The 18,475-nt window shown below is 37.2% G+C and overlaps 1 protein-coding gene across 3 annotated transcripts in view; it reads right to left on the reverse strand.

The window, feature by feature from the left end:
• PIK3C2A (phosphatidylinositol-4-phosphate 3-kinase, catalytic subunit type 2 alpha) overlaps window positions 1–18,475 on the reverse strand; it is a 55,890-nt gene extending 37,415 nt beyond the window's left edge. For 2 of the 3 annotated variants that reach the window (XM_010563834.1, XM_010563831.1), the window contains exons 1-3: window positions 18,304–18,475; window positions 5,918–7,089; window positions 39–145 (exon numbers count right to left, since the gene is read on the reverse strand). In XM_010563834.1, coding sequence (XP_010562136.1) covers window positions 39–145; window positions 5,918–7,024 — 1,214 coding nt within the window. In that variant the 5' untranslated portion in view covers window positions 7,025–7,089; window positions 18,304–18,475. The remainder of the gene's footprint in view (window positions 1–38; window positions 146–5,917; window positions 7,090–18,303) is intronic. The other variant, XM_010563832.1, reaches the window with a different exon arrangement.

Raw genomic sequence — 18,475 nt, forward strand, 5'->3', positions numbered from 1 at the left:
TTCCCCCGAAAGCTAATTTGTGTTCGGTAATATCTTACTTCGTAACTGCTTGAGAAAAAGCTGACAGTTCTTGATTCTGCCCTTCAATTTCTTGGAGAAGCACGTTTTCTGTCAGCATGCCAGTGGTCCCATTGTCTTTCTGCAACTCAAAGATAATACAGTATTTAAATAGCTGCAAACATATTCCTAAAGCCAGCAAAGCCATGTGTAGACGACAGATTTTCAGGAGTCTGAGGTTTATCATTAGCTTTATGTCTACTTCTATAAGGAGAAATATGTGTATCATTACTAAGTTGAAAAGTAAAGATTCACTGGACCAGTGACTCCTTTACAGAAAATTTATTTGACAGCATCATTATCAGTTAAGACTAAGTTGAGAGCTCGGGAACTGTTGTGCTTGCAGTGACCTGTTGCATTAGAATTTGCCTAGATTTTGCTGAACCAGAGGAGGAAGACAGACAAATGTTTTTTCCACCACTTCTGCGATTCAGCCTTCAGTATAGTCCCAGAATCAACCATTACACATCAGTTCCGCCCATGTTTACCTTTTCCTACAAAGCAGGAAAAGATAAATTGTACACCGGAAGGAAGTAACATTCAGAACACTAAACTCAGAACTAATCTCGTGGTATCAAATAACTGCTGTTTTAATCCCTTATGCCACATGCACCCACCACCACCTCTAAAGTACCCAATCTAAAAAAGAATTGCTAAGATAACTGCAGTTTCAAACAACAAAATCTAATAAACTTAAAAAACCCAAACAAAGAAAAAACTACAGCAGTTATTAATCTGTATCTGTTTCAGATCCAAGTCACAATACAGCCATACAAATGCTAGTGTAAGCAAAAAGCAGAGAGCTGCTGGAACAGCCAGTGGGCTTGAGGTAGAACGCAATCGTCTGTAGTCTAGCAGCCACCACTAGCCTGAAGCACTCGTGAAACTCCAAACAGATACTCCCTAGAATAAATTGACCTTGAAGAGTTTTCTCATGTCGAACGCAGGGTCATTGCACACAGAGATGAAGCCTTCTGACCAGTTACATTTTACATCCAGAGCTTTTACAACGCTTATAGAAACCTTTAATCCACCCAGGAGTCCAGGAAAAAAAAAGCAGACTGCACTACACTTTTTCTGAAAATCATCACAACTTATTCATCTTTGAAACAGTGATTAATCCCTTAACTAGTATGTGGGTTATCTATTATTAGCTGACAAAGTTAGCTGAGCATCTGATTTCATTAGATCATACCAGACAATATAGTCATATTAGACTGTCTCAGAAAAGGGGTCAAATCTGTAACACGTAGAGATAGGGACTGTCAGGTCTTTTCCTTCCAGCATTTTTTTTCCTCAAATTAACTTGTTTAAACAGTATAGCATAAACTTAGAAGGGTAATATGTGCAACCCATAATTGCCACTTTAATTGCATTTAAACCTAGTTATTTCAGCTAAAATATTGGTTTGATGAACACTGATCAGTTCAAAAGGATAAATTCTATATAACTGGGGATTAGCCATACCATGGGAAGGTATTAGAGCAGGAAGCTGTAAAGCCACAAAGCCTGGAATGAAATTCAGGAGCATGTATAATACCTTAAACTTAAAAAGGTTCTTCTATTCCAACATCTCAGACAAGTTCAATCACATAAAAATACTTCTGCGCAACTGCACAAGACCTGCTGGCAAACCTGTGCAATTGTATCTAGTACATGTATTCTTTAAGCAATTACACAATAACAAAAAAAATAAATCATACAATCGTACAAGGAAACAGGAAGTTAACAGACCAAGCGAAAGGTAAACACCTGATAAAGATTCAGCTAACTGCTGAGCAGCACACAACACAAAACTCAATCATTTCAAATCAAGAAGCTGGCTATACAAATGTTAAATTTTCTTTATGTAGGATCTCTTTTTAAAGAAGTTAAGTAATACTACAAGTGAGTACTCAAAGCACTTTGCAACTCTAACCAGAGTATAAAAGCACTACACAAGGGGATTACTTAAAATGAAGTCACACCAGTGATGAAACGTTGCCACTTTATGCCACTATGTGACACTTTTGAATTATTTACAGCAAAATTTGCAGGCTATTCTGCCCTTAAATCCATAGAAATTTAGGGAACTACAAGGCATTTGTACACATACAAGCTTAGCCAGGGTAAACAATAAATTCTAATGTAATGAGCAAAGAAAAAAAAAAGTTTATTTGGTTACCCATAGTTGACCTCAGGGTCACATTTGGCTAAGGAGAGAAACCTAATGTTATTAAAAATACATATTGCTGCAAATTACCTCCTGGTGGAAAATTAAGAACATTAAATACCTTCTTGCTTTTTTAGTTGAATTTCAATACTAATTTTTAATCACTTTTTGGAAGATAATTTCAGGAGGACAAACTTTGATAAACTAATAAATCTATCTAAAATCCACTGGATTCAGATGATTAGGGTTTTGAACGACAAGTAGGATTTGAATTTCTTTAACTTCCAGATGAGCAAATCTAAGAGGTGCAAAAGCTATCAGTCAAACAGGAAATAACTTGTAAGAAAGGACTTCAGGCCAAACTAGATAAATAGTTCAAATCAGCACAGCCTGCAAAAATAGAATTGGTCTGCAAACACAATTACTCTTAACAATAAAAAACAAACACAAACCCCAGTAAATTACCAAAAGTCAAGTTAAATTAAATCCCAGAAGTATACAAAGGAAGAAGACTCTTCAGCTCTGTAGAGAAGAAAGGTAGAGAAGACAACACCTAAAATAGGACAAAATTATGATTTTGCCTCTGTTTTCAGAAATGAGTGACAAACACTGAAGTATTTAAAGAGGAATACTGAATAAATAGATACTTCATCAAATATGAAGCAAAACTCAAAGCAATCTATTGATTCAAGGGATTAAATATAATATGATAGAATCAAAATATATGACTAGAAACTTTTATTAATAGCTTTGTTTAAAGGGGCAGTGAGACTATGAGTTATTCAAGGGAAAAAAGTGATCCAGGCTAGTTAGGGTGCAACACTTCAGAATATACTTTGAAGGAAATAAATACCTGGAGGTAAATGGGATAAAATACAAGAGAACTGCCAAAAATAGAGGCTACATAACTCAGCTTCCTACTATACCAGATGGAAAATTATTTGAACTGGAAAATAAAGGAGCACCACACGATGGGCAAAAGATAAACCAAAAGCCACAGGTTATGCTGAAAGAACATCCATTTAAGAGACTCATCTTTAAATCTAATTATTATCATCTTTAATAACTCAGCACAAGCAGCAGAAACAACCCTGCTGAAAATTTAGTCTTGTATCATCAGCTAACTTTATAATACAGACTAGAATTGGAGTATTATGTCAAAACTAGTTAACCACAAACTGGAAAGTAAATGTCAAATCTTCAGGTGGGCATTCTCTCCAGAAGTCTGCTATAAACTAAGAACTTGTTTGAAAAAGATGGTGGCTTAAGAAAATCAGCTGTATTAATTGACTAGAGGATTGATATATTCTCTTGTGATGCCATCATGAATAAAGCAAATGCAATAAATGTATCAAGCAGGACGCACCTACCTGTAATGAGGGTTTATTCAAGCCACTGTACACGTGCTCTCACACAGAGAACTAAAATTCTCATAAGTCATCCTCAAAAAAATGACAGGAAAGAGAAGCTATCACACTGAGCTTGCAATGAAAGCTGACAAAAATCACTGTCTCTTATAACGTGTTGAGGTAAATATCAAAATGGTTCTTTATCTTAAATACCTGCTGTTCCATTCTGTTAAGAAAAAGATTTCCTAAGACTGATGAGGACAGTGAGGATCTGGAACAGCCTTTAAATCAAAAGTAGCAGGAGGAAAAGACCACATGTGAAGGCAGAGCTTGAGCATTTTATGAATCAGTTAACACGTGATGTGCAAATAGCATGGGATTGGACCCGTTGAACAGGAACAACCCTTTTAAATTCTACATTCTTGAAAAAAAAACCTGGAATTTATAAAACCAGATTTCACTCAGCAACAGTCAAATATTACTTTTGACAGACAACACCTCAGAAGCACTGATCCAATATAGTCAGCTATTCCAGTCAACAGTAACACGACAATCAACCAGAAATCACTGGAAAACTGACAAATACATCACTAGATAACATGACAAACTGAAGAGGCAAACTGCTGTAGGGCTCAAATTTACACACCTCTACAAATACTAGGTAATAATTGAGCTCACATATCACAGCTCAACAGTGAGTGGAAAAAAAAAACAAACCCACAAACACCAAAGTTAGACCTAAGATAGTCACACATGTAATGTTAAAAATGTGATCCCTTAAACACAGAGGTAAAGGTGGTTTGGGGGTTTAGGGTTTGGGGTTTTTTTTGTCCTTCTCCACTGGCCTTCTATTAAACTTTTGCCAGAATACTGACAGCTAGCCCAGAAAAAAAACAGGAAATCCTTCCAATGAGGGGCCAAAAATTTCACTTCAATGGAAATTTAGACAGCCCTTTAAGCCAAAGTCCTGTAAATATTCCTTTTCCTGAGGAAAAAAAAGCCTCCCCCAGTTTGGGGAGGTGGGAAGAATTAAGGAGCAATGTGGAAAATATCCTTGACTGATAACAGTTGGGTTTTATGGCATGTACCCAGCCTGTCAAAAACACCTAGAAAGACAATACCTAAGATTCAAAGCATCTGCAATCCAAAGCCTCCAAGGCAAACAAGTCTTTTACTCCTCCCTCTCTAACCAGTTTCTATAAATAGGATTTTTCCTGCCATTATCACCCTTGCCAGGGTGTTGACTTTTCCACTGAAGACTTCTTCAGTCTTTTGTATTCTCTCTACCAAAAAATAAGAATACAGAAGCATTCATATCCATTTTCTAGTGAGGTGACTAATTTTTTAAAATGTAATGTCTTGTTTTATGATGGAATTCTCACAGAAAGAATTTTAAAAGATAGGAAAAGTTAAATAACCTACAGTCATTTACTGGATTTGGAAAACGGTAGGATGCACTTATGGGGCCATAATTAACCAGATGAGATTGCTACACTATTGATCATCTGCTGTAGTTTAGTTTTGATATAAACTGCATGTGCTCAGTGTCCAAAGAGATGAGTGTCATAACTAAAGCCTCTGATGACATGTTTGTCATGAAAGTGATCCTGATCCTAGAGCAGAAATCACTCTTTTGCCCTGCCTGATAAAAGTAACATCACACAAACACAGTTTTCCTTCTTCCAGAACAGAAGTACAGGGTTTCTGACCCAACAGGCATCCCACCTTCCAGGACAGTATAACCAAAAAGTTCAGTTATGATCTCTAGCATTCCTGCACAGAAGGAAAGCTTTCTACCTATGAAAGAGAATTATAGCGGTCCTGTGAAATACCACAAGTGATACTGGGAGAGCAGAAAAGAGTTTTGACTATGCCACCTTTCTATTCTACCTTTTTTTTTTTAAAAAAAAAAAAGCTGACATGTTCAAACATAAGGCAAAAAAATTATTTTTTTTCTAAATCTGAGATAAAGGCTGCTCATGATAAAGCTTTGTGTCTAACTCATCATCTTTTTATTTTGCAGTATCATGTGGATCGCTTATTAATTTATATATTTATCAATATGATTTAAATACTTAGTTGTTCTGAAGATTATTTCCATTTTTTTTTGTAGTGTGTTGAAAAACAGCAGTTTCCTCAGTAAATGTGGAAAGATTAGACAAGGCCAGAGTTATTCTGGGATTTAGTTCAGTAGTAATGCTCAATTTTGTGAATATCACTAATACATACACACACCAGTAACATCACACTACTCAAGCCAAGTGATATTTAGCAAGCAAATCCAGACCATAAAGTGTCTTTAAATACTGTGATTAATCTTTGCTATCATACTGCAATTTAAAAATACTGATTTACATACCTGTGACGTTTGGCCCTGTAACTTTGCAAGTTGAGTTGTTCGCATGTTTAAGGACTGGCTCCTTGTAACTGTTGCTCCAGAAGATTTCCCATTAACTTTTCTTTCCAGATGACAAGTTACTAACAGCTTTTCTTCTAACAGCACAGCATCCCATGGATCTTCAGCAGTCATACTTGACGCCCTCTCTCCATCGTCTGCCTTAGTTAAAGCCTCCACATTATCCACTTTTGGTTTACTTAGGGGATCCAAATCTAACCAATCAAATTTGCTAACATCCCTGCAGCTTTCTGAGGCTGGTAGGTTAGAAACCGCAGACTTTATAGCACTCATTTCTAAGTCCGTGCTTGACTTCCCATTTTTCAGAAATTCTGAGGTGCTTGCAATTTTGTCAAATACTTTTGCCATTTCCGGTGTAATTACGGGAGGATATATAGGTAGGCTTCCTGCTGGATGGAAAGGTGCAGTAGCTGCCAATGGGTATGAAATGTATTGCGACTGTCTTGGAAGACCAAGATAAATAGGTTCTCTAGAGTGATAGGAGGACATACTTGGATGGAATCCATTCTGAAATACACCAGTCTGTTTTGTGTAAGAAGCTGAGGGGTAAACAGGAGGTAAAGTGCATGTCACAGGTGCTGGTATCCCAGGCATCCACTGTCTTCTCTGACCCATAGGCCCAAGATAAAATTGCGAAGACACAGATGGGCTCAAAATAGGACTTGCTGGTAACGTAGGTACTTTACTAGATTCAAAACTGTCATCCAGCAGCAGCTTCTCTAGTTCAGCATGAGTAAGCTTCTCTATGTCAATGGTACTTAGTTTATCTTCCATGCTCTTGGCATCAGACTCTGGAAACACCATGAGATCATGGTCCTGTTTGTTATGACTCTGTGCTTTTTGTCTGGTGCTACTAAAAGAATGAAAAGTTTGTTTATTACCAGCTACACCTCTTTCTTTCTGCATCTTAGCTAATGCCTCAGCTTCCATCTGCAACGCCTCCTCTTTGTCCACATCTTTTGACCTTGCAGCTGCCGAAGAAGGTGATGAGCGCTGTTTAAATCCATTGCTACTGGATATCTGGGCCATACCGCAAGAGCAGATGTCCATTTAAAGAAGCAACACTTCCCTTGTACTGGTCGTCTATCCTTGGCTTCAGAATAGATTTAGCAGATCTGAAAAGGAAATGAAACATTAGAAATGCATAAAAGAAATCACATGTGGAGAACTACTAAGTCATACATCACCAACTGACAAGGTCGCACATGTGCTTCAGAAACCCAGCATATAAAATTTTAAAGAGACCAATTTTTTTGTGGGGTCAAACTTAAAAAACGAAGCCACACAATTATTCACAGCCTTTGAATTATGTGAGACCCATTTATTTTTCTTACTAGTACTTAAGAATAGGTAGAGTAAGTACTTGGTTTCTCTTTGCACCACTAAACCTAAGACACAGGAAAGCTACATTCAGGTACTGAACTGTTTTCAGACTTGAGCAATTCTGCACACTTAGCCAGGTTCAGTCTTAGAAGTCGAAATCCTGCTAAAGACTATACAAATATCTATCATTGATAAAGCACATTATCAAGAGGACTTCCAGTTTACTTCAATGTATTACAAAAACAATAGACCCATCAAACTGCTGTACCATGATTATGATGGTTTTCCTTTGGAAAATATCATTGTACTTTACCCTCTTAACAAGAGAAATAATGCTTATGAAATGCTATTTCTTGGACAAGCAAAATAAGTGATTTAAGTACAGCTGCTCATTAAGTAATCCCTTTAACAGCCCCTTAAAGGAAGCGTCATTCACTGCTAGGTAAGGGAAGAAACTCCAAAAGGTCACTTTTGCTTAAGGCTACCACCAAGAAAATGACATCTTACATTTCTCCAATTCCAATCTTGTGCTCAGTACTATTATACAACTTCCTGTATTCACTACAATATCTATGCCTCTTTAATACAACAATCTTGATTACCACAAGGACTATGTTATTCTTCAATATTGTTTCTAATTTATTCTACAGCTTTTACACACAGCCAGGTTAAAGTGGAGTCCAGGAGATAAGATGTCTTCCAGTAACAGCTAGTATGCATATCAAGTAGCAAGATAAAAATCATGAATAATGAGTTTCTGCTAGGAGGGTTACATAAACAGCAATCCCCATTAAAACAGTTTCACTGAACTAGATGAGCCCTTCAGATGTAAATCATCATGGGTTTAAATCATGCAACAAATTAGAAGAGTTCTCTGCAGCAAATAATGTAGATAACTCAAAAGTCTGTCTTTATGTTCCCATACTATTCACACCCATTAGAAGGGGGTGGGGGTTTTTTTGTTTAGGTTTGGTTTTTTTCCTCCTTGAATCAGACCAGAGATATGTGCTTTAAAAAACCTGACTCTACTTCTGTGGACTCACCACACGGACAACAAGATTCTTAACAGATTTCTAACAGATTCTTTAAATTCTTTAAGGCTCTTGCCAAGTTTTTGTTTCATCTACTTCATTTCAGTGGCTTATGTTGTGAAGGACAGACATCTCTATAAGAGGTTCTATACATTTCAGCTGAGTCTGAAAACAAATTCACATGAAACCCTTCACAAAGCAAGATTAAACTAGAACTGATGTTACAGGTACCAAGATAAAATTTAAGTGAAAGTGGGAATCTTCAGAAAGACTGAAACAGTGACAGACTAACACAAAGATATAAAACCCTGAAAACCACTCAACTGAAGTCCTGGGGAATAAAGTTTTAAGGAGGAGCTTTGGAGATTACTAGTATGTATCCATTCCATGAGATAACATGGATGAAGCCTACAGAAAAAAGCAGATACCAGATCCTTTTCCATAGAATACATTAAGCTGCAGAGTTTGACATTCATTAAACCCACAACTTTTGCTTTAAGAGGTTCTGCCCTATCTACTGCTTATTTGCACAGCTGAGTGTTGACCCCAATCAGGGAATGGATTAAAAAAACCACCAAGCTTTTTTGCTGGGTTCCCTTATAGACAGTGCAGGTCCCTGGTGCCATTTGCAGCACAGCTGTGGCCATCAGTACCATTCAGTTATTTACTACCCTCCTGTTAGCAGGACAGTCATTCTAAACCTTCTCCTAAAGATGTACTGAATATTTTGTAGATAGTCTAAGCCTACTAGCCGCAGATAACATCCTAAAAAGACGACTAATATACTTTACACCGACCGCTTAGACTGCGGAGATATCCAAGCAGGCTTTCATCTCTTAACTTTTGACTGGTTTAAATTGCTATGTCAAATTTTCAGATGCAAGAACATCTTGATGTATGAAGTCCTCTCAATTCCTGCGTGGCTTTTCCAAGAAGCATCAGCATGAGGTAAGTGCAGTTTTCAGAGTCTTGCTGTTGCCTAAGGATTCTAAATAGCAGCAGGATTTTTTTTCGTGAATTTTATTAAAAAAAACTAAAATAGGATCATACTTTCTGATACTATTCAGAACTGTTTGGGCTACAACTTTGAAGATTATCAACGCATTCTGGTGCTGCTTGATAATTACAGCAGCAAGTGATTTTTCTTAAGGCAAAAAATATCAAGATTATATGCTCTTCAAAGTAACTATATATAACAACTGTGGCTCCTTAAAAAAAGTAGGAAGCCTTATTTTTCTGCTGAAATTGACAGCTTTGATCTCCATACTCACCAAGCAGTCTCCTACTCACAAGAAGTCACTGTTCCACAAAGTCACGACTGCAGATAAACATACATTCCTTAGCACTCTGAAACGTGGTGCAAAGCTACTGCAGCACACTCATTCGTACCATCTAGAGAATCCCAGTCACTCAGTAATTGCTTGTTTATTTTACAATTTCACATTACAGTGCTGCATTTTTGTCAGTATATGAATGCACACTTGCACTGACAAATCATGACTTCTAGTATTCAAGACAGAAGAGTATTATTACTAGCAGCTATCTGAAAAGTTGAATTTTATTTTTATTTTTGCAAGACAGTCTCATCAGCATACATACACACACTTAATTTGATCACTGTGTTTAAGTCCTGTCCTTGGGAAACTTCTAAAACCAAATCATTGTATAAATTTCTGTCAAATTTTATAAGCAGATTGCAGTTTTCAAACAGTTTGAAGTTAAAAACAGATTTAAAAAAAATCTGATAAAATTGCAATAGTTTTAGCAAAACTTTATCCTGCCTGCCAGTTTTAACCAGTAAATGCACTTGAGAAAACATCAGAAGAAAAGCTCCCTATGCGTAATAAGCATGACTAAAATAAAGACAGACCTTCTTTTAAATGCTAACTACACCCCATCAGTTAACATTTTAACATAAGATTAGCTTCACTTTGAACTTCTGACTTTGTAGCCATCTAAGTTCAAAGGCAGAGAACTAGCAGAATTTGAACTTCTCCAACACTTACAAAGAGAAGGGCAAATTCCATTTGGACTATCTATCAGCAGGGAACTCCTCTCAAACACTCAGAATAATATGTTTCAATTCGAACCCCAGAAACAGGAAAACCAGATACCTGAACCATTACTGACCATACCATAGGAATTCACGAGAAGTTTGCAACAACTGGAAGTCATCGGAAGACCTAGAAGTAATCCTTAGAGAGTCAGGATTGTTTTCATCTCAACTGCTGCACACTATTTTAAGTAACAGTAATAATCAGTTTTCAACTGTCTGTTTGCCTTCAAGAGCACAACTCTCCAACCAAAGAATGGGTCAAATGCTTCTTTTTTTTTTATTAAAAAAAGGAAAACTAGAAGCTACTGAAGGAATTATAACAGAAATTTGAAAGTGATAAAACAATCTCCTACACCACTTATTTCTCCCCTAAATCTGAAATTAAATGGACACATTCATGCCTTATACAAAGTCACCATATTTACACTGCCTTATAGCAGTAACTCAGCAATACAGCCTGCTTTGTTTGAAAGTAGGTCTAAGAAATCTCAACCACCCGATTTATCTACAGCCTTGATGAAAGGTAATCTGTCTCTTGCAGTGAGACTTAGTTAACTTTAAGCAATATTTTCTTTAAGTATTCAACCAGATGTGATCAGACATGAGTCTGCAGACCTCCTTCTCTGGCTCCAGTCTAGCAGAGTTTCCCTAAGTGCAACACTTCCTTGGTGGCAATTTTGAATAAACGTGTTTAGAGTCCAAAGTTCATTTGCTCAGTCAAGTACCTGTGTATTGCTATGCAATTTTATTTGAGTATTACTCATCATTCATTATTTCAAAGGCATCAAATGCTCTTTAAAAAAAAATGCAGCAACAAAACTTCATTAATATCAAGAACCAAGAAATAGCAAATGTCTGACCATCTCCTTCAGATCAAAGCCTCTACATGGAATGGAAATTAATTTCAAACAGGATTTTCACTTAGAGGCTTACATTAAAAACAAAATATATTTACACAGGCACTAATCTAGCAAATACATAAAATTGAACCATGAAGAAATTTTCTTCTGATGAGGAATTCATAGGTTTTTAGTAAGAAACTTCAGGAGAATCAGTACAAGATATTTCATCTCTACCAGGACAAAGACTCCCAAAATCTAAATCAGTTTCCCATCTTAATGAGCAAGGGATGACTTCATTCGAGGTAAGTCCTGTTACCTTAAGCAGAGGTAATCTCACCATCTGCTCATGTACATGTTAACATTCTTCTCTACTTAAGATGAGTTGCACAACAATTTTCTTCTCAAAAAACTCCAAGGCTTTTAACATTCTATTTATAATTTGTTCTAGTGGTAAAGAATCACTGAACATATTATTTGGCAACTCATTCTTAAGAAATACTTTATAGTATCACAAATCAGTGCACATAAATTCCCTAGAGTCCAAACACTAAATACAAAAGCAATGATAACAAGTCAGACCATTTCCTGCATTCTTTATAAAGTAATGCCCTGACATACAGTAGCCAGACCTTCCTCAAAACAAGTGTAACTTTCACAATAACTCTGTAGTTATTTTGCCATTAATTAAAAAAAAAAAAAAAAAGATTTGAGGTATTTGCCTAACAATGATAGCTATACTTAAGAATTAACAAATCTTGCCTGCATACCAGGGACAGTAGCAGTTTTATGGGATACCAGGGAAAACTTAGCAAAATAAGACAGCAGTAACATACTATGGAAAGTACTAATCATCTGGAAAGGAATTCATAGCAAGACATTTGCCACAGCAGGAAAACTCCTTAGCAAGAAAAAACAGAAGAACTTTGATGTTCAAAAGCCCTCTCTGCCAGATGCATTCAGATTGCTACAAACCAAGAAACAACTGAACAGATACTTCTAGAAGTCATGTCACTAAGTCTGTTATTTTTTAAAACACTGTTAAGTTTAAATTGGAAGTTTTTTTAATAATGTGTACATATGTAGTCCTGAAAAGTTAGTGTTTCAGGTATATAGCCCTATCATTGCTATCTTTCCACTAAAAACTTAGTAGCTTCTGTAATCCCGTCAATTTAGCAAAAATAGAAAGTATCCCCTTACAGATGAGATTAACACAGTTAACCAAAAAATTAAATCCATTTCATTTCAGGTCATACCTACAGAATCTTCAAAGATAATTGCACTAGCTTAAATCAGGTACAATTCTGAATTTGGCACAAACTCTGAACCAGCAGTCATTTCTGTTTTGCTCAAATCATTTGGCTCGCAAATACCTAAGCAGCTGTACAGAGACCAGCAACGGCATCTCTTAACTTTGATTTTGAAATTTCATTTACAACTAAAAACTACAATCTCATCACAAAACCTCTGCTCTTGAGAGCTAGGTAAGAATAGGGTGTTTCCAGTACTAGAACAGGAAGCCTTCAGGAATGCTTCAAGGTCTTTCAACATTGGCAACAAATCCCTTGAAAAATCCAGCCTTGGCTGTTCCAGTGCTTATAAAAACACTTATGATAGAACTCTTCTAATTAATTTTCATCCAGGACACTATGCAGAAGACTGTTACTAGATATGGCATACTTTGTAACTGTAGAATCTTGACTTTTTGATCAATGTTCCAAGAGAGACAAGGAAGCATCTGTCATGATGTTCCAGCCAAAGCTTAGTGTAGGCAGCTACAGCCTACAAATCATGTTTTCCATTGTCACAAAGAACTCCTCCCCTTCTTGAACCAGTGGTTTGCACCATTAGCCACTGCAAGCCACTCCACCAGTAAATGTGGATACATGCAGATTTGATACAGTATGTTTGCAAGCTTCTTCAGCATATTTGTGCTGTTACACTCCTCCCCTCAGATTTTGAACTCAATCTCCATTTCATTTAAGTCTGTTGAAGAGGTAGGGGTCTTAAAGATAATTAAATTTCATCTAAGTTTCGTAAAAACAAGCAACCCAACACTGCCAAGAACACTGGGTGTCACAGCTAGAAGAAAACAGTAGCATGAGCTCATATTGTTGGACACCACAGATTTATTACCAGGATAATCTTTATAAATGCGTGAATCATGCCAAGAAGTCCTTAAAGCCAATCAGCTGAAGACACAAATCAACAGGAAACTTGACATCGGTTTCATCAGCTGTAGAACTACTCACCAACTCTTGCATCTCTGTATTTCTCCCTATTTTGTTGTCAGCTCTCTAACAGCATACCTACAATTCTGTTGCTGCCCAGTATTTTCTGGATGCAGATACCAGAAAAAAGCAATAATGAAACTGATGGCATCCCGGGCTGTTTCATTCTGATGCACTTGGCCAAGATTTTTTTTTTCCATGCCTTACAGCCAAGCCTATTACCAGCATTGTTTGACAAAGGCTAAGAATTTTAGTTTTGTTGCAATGTTTCTCCTTACAGAATCATGCTTTCATATCCACTCCTTCTGTTTTAGAATTTTGCTTTTAAAACCTTTTTACTGGTTCTTTAGCTTTTTAGCCACCTCTAAAGTTGCGCTTTTCTCCATGTCACCCTTATGATTCACACTCTTTTCCACCAATCCCTCTTTTCAAAGGGTACTTGAAAACACTCATGCAATACAAAATATTCCACGCAGAATCAACATTAGCTACTGTTTTAGGGTTTGGGGTTTTTTTTCTTTAAGTAATACCACTGCCCCAAATATTTTGATTCCCCAGCTGAATGATTTGTGCAGTAATCCATGATTTGCAAAATAGTTTTACTCTGGAGTATCACTTTCATGGAACACTTAAGACTGGAAGGGGCCTCAGGGGGCCTCTAGTTCCATTACCTGCTCAAAGCAGGGTCAGCTATGAGAAGGTAATAAGGGTGCTCAGGGCTTTATCAAGGCAGCAAGATTGCAGACAAAGTTTTAGTTATTCATACAGTGCAGGCCTGATCACAGTAGAGCATGACAAATTACCTGGAGCATCTGTCTATACTAGTACTAGTACTAATCCCAATACCAGTAGTACTAAGCAGGAGGCAGACAACATTTTAAACTACATATCCAATTCAACCAAAAATATAAAAAGTGTCTAGATCATGGGGAGGACAGAAAAGAAACATTTGTGCTATCTGCTTTGATTACCTGAATAGAGATGCCCAAACACCTTCCCTATATGTTTTACAACATTCTACAGCACCGACATAGGACCATGGTAAAAACCCAAATTTTCTTAAGGTATATTCCTGAAGTAAGCTCTGCAAATACCCTCCTAATGTCACAAAGCATTCAAAACACAGCAAAATGCAGGAAGTTCATGATGCAAATGTACAGTGGCTATTAACACAGGGAGATGAAAACAACCCTCCACCACAAAGACCCTATTCTATTCCCTGGGCAGCAGTGCACAGTGTACACCTTCAACAAAACATAATCAAAAACATCAGTAGGGTAGGTAGAGAAAACCATGTCACCGCAGCTCTGTCCCAGATTTAACTCCATATCACTTTATTAGTATCAACCTACCAGTCTAACCAAATGCAATTCTGCTGCATTAGCCAAATTATTTCTACCACTTGCTTCAGCAGATGAGTTTCCCCTCAGGCAGGAAACTTGCACAGTTTCAGTTATAACCAGCAGATACTTCTTAGTCACAAACCTACTGTTTATGAAAGTATTAAGCAGTATTGTTGATTAATTGACAGAACAAATTCACTGTTCACATGTACCTTTTTGCTTTATATATTAGAAAATATAAGTGCTTATTAGATGTATTGATTAAAAAAACCAAAAGTAATCATTGAAAACACTACACTGGTAGAAAACTGAACAGGATGGCTATGCTCAGACCAAAGATTCATCTCATCCTTAACTTGCCTCTAAGGGTGGCTTCAGAAACGCAAATGGAAAAAAACTAAACCAAGGCAAGCATGTAATGTCACTTCCGCAAAATACTCTTCTAGTCTCCACTAATATGCCACTCAAGTACTTCCTGAATCCTGAGGTAACTTCTCCAATATTAAAGACCCCTGATGGATTTTTTTTTTCCTCCAGGAATTTGTCCAGCTGCATGCTGAACTCAGGTAAACTTTCAGCACTCACCTTATAACTCAGCACTGTCACTACCCTCTGCTTTTCTGCTGTGACTACAGTTTAAGCAGAAAACTGTATCAGTTATTGATAACCTGTTCTTGATGTGTCTGCTATAACTACTAGTATCAACTACAATATTGAAACCTACAAGCTACAAACTCTATATGGACCAAATAATTTTATCTAGGTCGACATGCAGTAACCTACCTCTAGATACAAACTAGTGACATACACAAATACCATGAGGCCCTCATACCCTACATATTGCAAGTTTCCAATTATCATTGGTTTTTTGTAAGTTTATAACTTTATGTTTATAACTTTAATGCCACACACCTGAAAATTACAAGTTACATGAAATATGCAGGCATACCTTCTCCCTCTACTTCAATTTCTTCAACGAAAGCACTCTGAAGCGACCACCACTTGGAACAAACTAAACTTACTCTAAATAAATAATTTCAGGTTGCATTTCTACTAAGGTACAGATCGAAGTAATGTTTCTCATAACTTTTTCTAACGTGAGCTTTGAGGAAAACATTTTATTCTAAATCTTTTATAGATTAAGTGAGCTTTATTGTTACTGGCATGCTTTGAAACATTTCCTCCTTCACTTACTTGTCCAGTCTGGAAACAACTTCTGCATTCTTCTGCAAAAAATGACATCACAGCAACCTTCTCATGTACAAAGGGGCTGGATGAATGCTGTATTAGATGACTGATGTTATTGACCACTGCTGATAAAAACTGAACTCTGGTTCTGGTAAGTAATTACACATCCACATTTCCTACTTTAAAAATAGAGGAATATGTTTACAGTTACACTTCCACAAAGCAAACAATTTATATTTGTGCTATACTCTCTCATTTTTAAGTTTGTTGTACTATTCTAAAAATAAATAAATACCACAGAAATTTCTGCACTAACTGCAGACACTAAAAGGCTATACTTCTAAAATAAAAAAATGGAAGATCATTATCCGAACATCATTAAGGCTGACCTTCAAACACATACCATATCTTATGAATTCTAGTCATGTTAGCATTATGCTTATACTGTCCTACCTATCAATTTATTGCAATTTTTAAAGCCTCCATAAGATAGCCTTAAGATTGTTCAAGAGTTTGAAGACAAACAACATGCAATTCTACTCTAATCAAATTCAAATCTAGTATTCATTTTCTAGATAGCCCCATACCAGCCTGGTTTTGGTCCCATATCAAAGCCTAACACAACAAAAAATACCCCAAAACATCACCTCAGCATTTTTATTTTTTAAGTAACATTTTAATTCAAGTTTCTTCAGCTAGATAGCAGGTACAATAGCAGCACTGGATAAGAAGTATCAGCAGTGTCAAGTTAACTTAGTTTGAGAAGTAAGAAACAGAGGAACACAAATTCAGAGAAGATTTTTTTACTTGACATTTTGAAATGCATCATTTTCTATTTAAGGCATTCAATTTTCCTTGTTGCTACACAGAGCGCTACTCAAAAGAGATAAAAATAACTAAATCATCAATTTATATACACTGATTATCTGTACTGATGAACCTTCATGTTTGAGTTCTTAATGATGACAATAATACTCCAAAAGGAAAGAGGAACCTGAAGTATCCAAGTTAGGATTACTATTACATTGTAATTAAGTAGGACAAATCTATTTTATTAAATCAATCAAAGTTTTAAATCTTTCTTGAGATCTCTTATGTATTTTTTTATAAACAAGCATCTTTATGTTAAGGACTGTTCAAATATAGCACAACATTTAAGAGGATGGGACTCTAAATAGTTTATTACTTGTTTGGTTTGTGGGGTTTTTTTCCCCCCAATGGAAGGCCATTTAATTTCAAGTATTTGTTACTTCTCCCTGTGCTTTCTCCCACTGCCTTTATCATTTACGCAACTTTCTTTCAGTGTCCATCTATTCCTACTAGTTTTGCTTCAACTTGCTTTCAGTTTAAAAAAAAAAAAAAACAACCACCTAACTTGGTGGGCATTACAGTCCCTTTTTTGCCCTCCCACAAATGTGGTAAATGAGCCCCATTTAAGCAACTTCTCTTCCTCCCAGACACATAAAGAAGGTTTTTTCCAGGCCCGCTCTCAGTGTTGGGGGAATGACGGACACAACTGCCTTCAAAGCTAACAAAAACCAACTAACAAAATATTTTCGTCAATCAGATTTTATCCCCCCTGCCCCACTTCTACTTCCCCTTTAGATTCTTCATAAATCATCCATCACTAACTCCTGAACACAGTTTACATTCTAAGTAGGTATTGCACAACATCTTTTACAAACATCACACATTTTTCTTGAGTTTTCAGTTCCCTTCAGAAAGAGATTTACGTTAAATGCGCAAGGTTGTTATTTAAAACCTCTGCATCTCTCCCCTACCCCGTCAGCTTAACTGCACTATGCTCTAGGACTACATTTGCAGTAAGTAATACAATGACAAGGAAGAACATCAGAACCTTTCTTTTCTTCCAAGCTCTTTTTTTTTTTTTTTTTTTTGAGTGCACCTTACTACCATACTCTCTTTCCCCAACAACGGCATAGCTGTTAGCAGGAGGCTACTTGTGCTAACAAAGATGCGGGTATACCTTTTTTTATTGCATTGATACAGAATAATGAATTCGATCAAGTTGTGAACAGTAAGCCGGTTACACGCTTCCCTGTACTACTACTATCTGCAAAACTCCCGGAGGAAGCAGCAGAGCTGTTTAAGGATCAGCTTTGTAAACAGCCAACTTCTCTGGAACCCGAGGTTGGCTAACCCACTCAGAAAGCCATCAGGAAGATGAATAAAAGGGAAATGTAAACCTGGTGGGTCTCTGCAGCGACACCCAAGGTGTCCGTCCCCCCCCAGGGTGAGCACTCCGGCTCCCGAGAGCCTTCCCAAGCGCCTCCCGCTCAGCGCCCGGTGACAGCTACCTGCCACCCCCCACGCTTCGCCCTCAGCTACCGAAACCACCCCCGGGACGCGGAGCGGTGGGGAGCGCAGGCAGCTCCTCAAGACGCCTCCGAACCGCCGCTCCGTGTCAGAAGCGGCACCGCTCCAGCGCTCCGGACAACGCAGTTAGCCGACCAAGCGCTTTGAGCGGGC

Source organism: Haliaeetus leucocephalus, unplaced genomic scaffold (genome assembly GCF_000737465.1).
Source record: "Haliaeetus leucocephalus isolate CR32 unplaced genomic scaffold, Haliaeetus_leucocephalus-4.0 Scaffold173, whole genome shotgun sequence".
Taxonomy (NCBI): Eukaryota; Metazoa; Chordata; class Aves; order Accipitriformes; family Accipitridae; genus Haliaeetus; species Haliaeetus leucocephalus.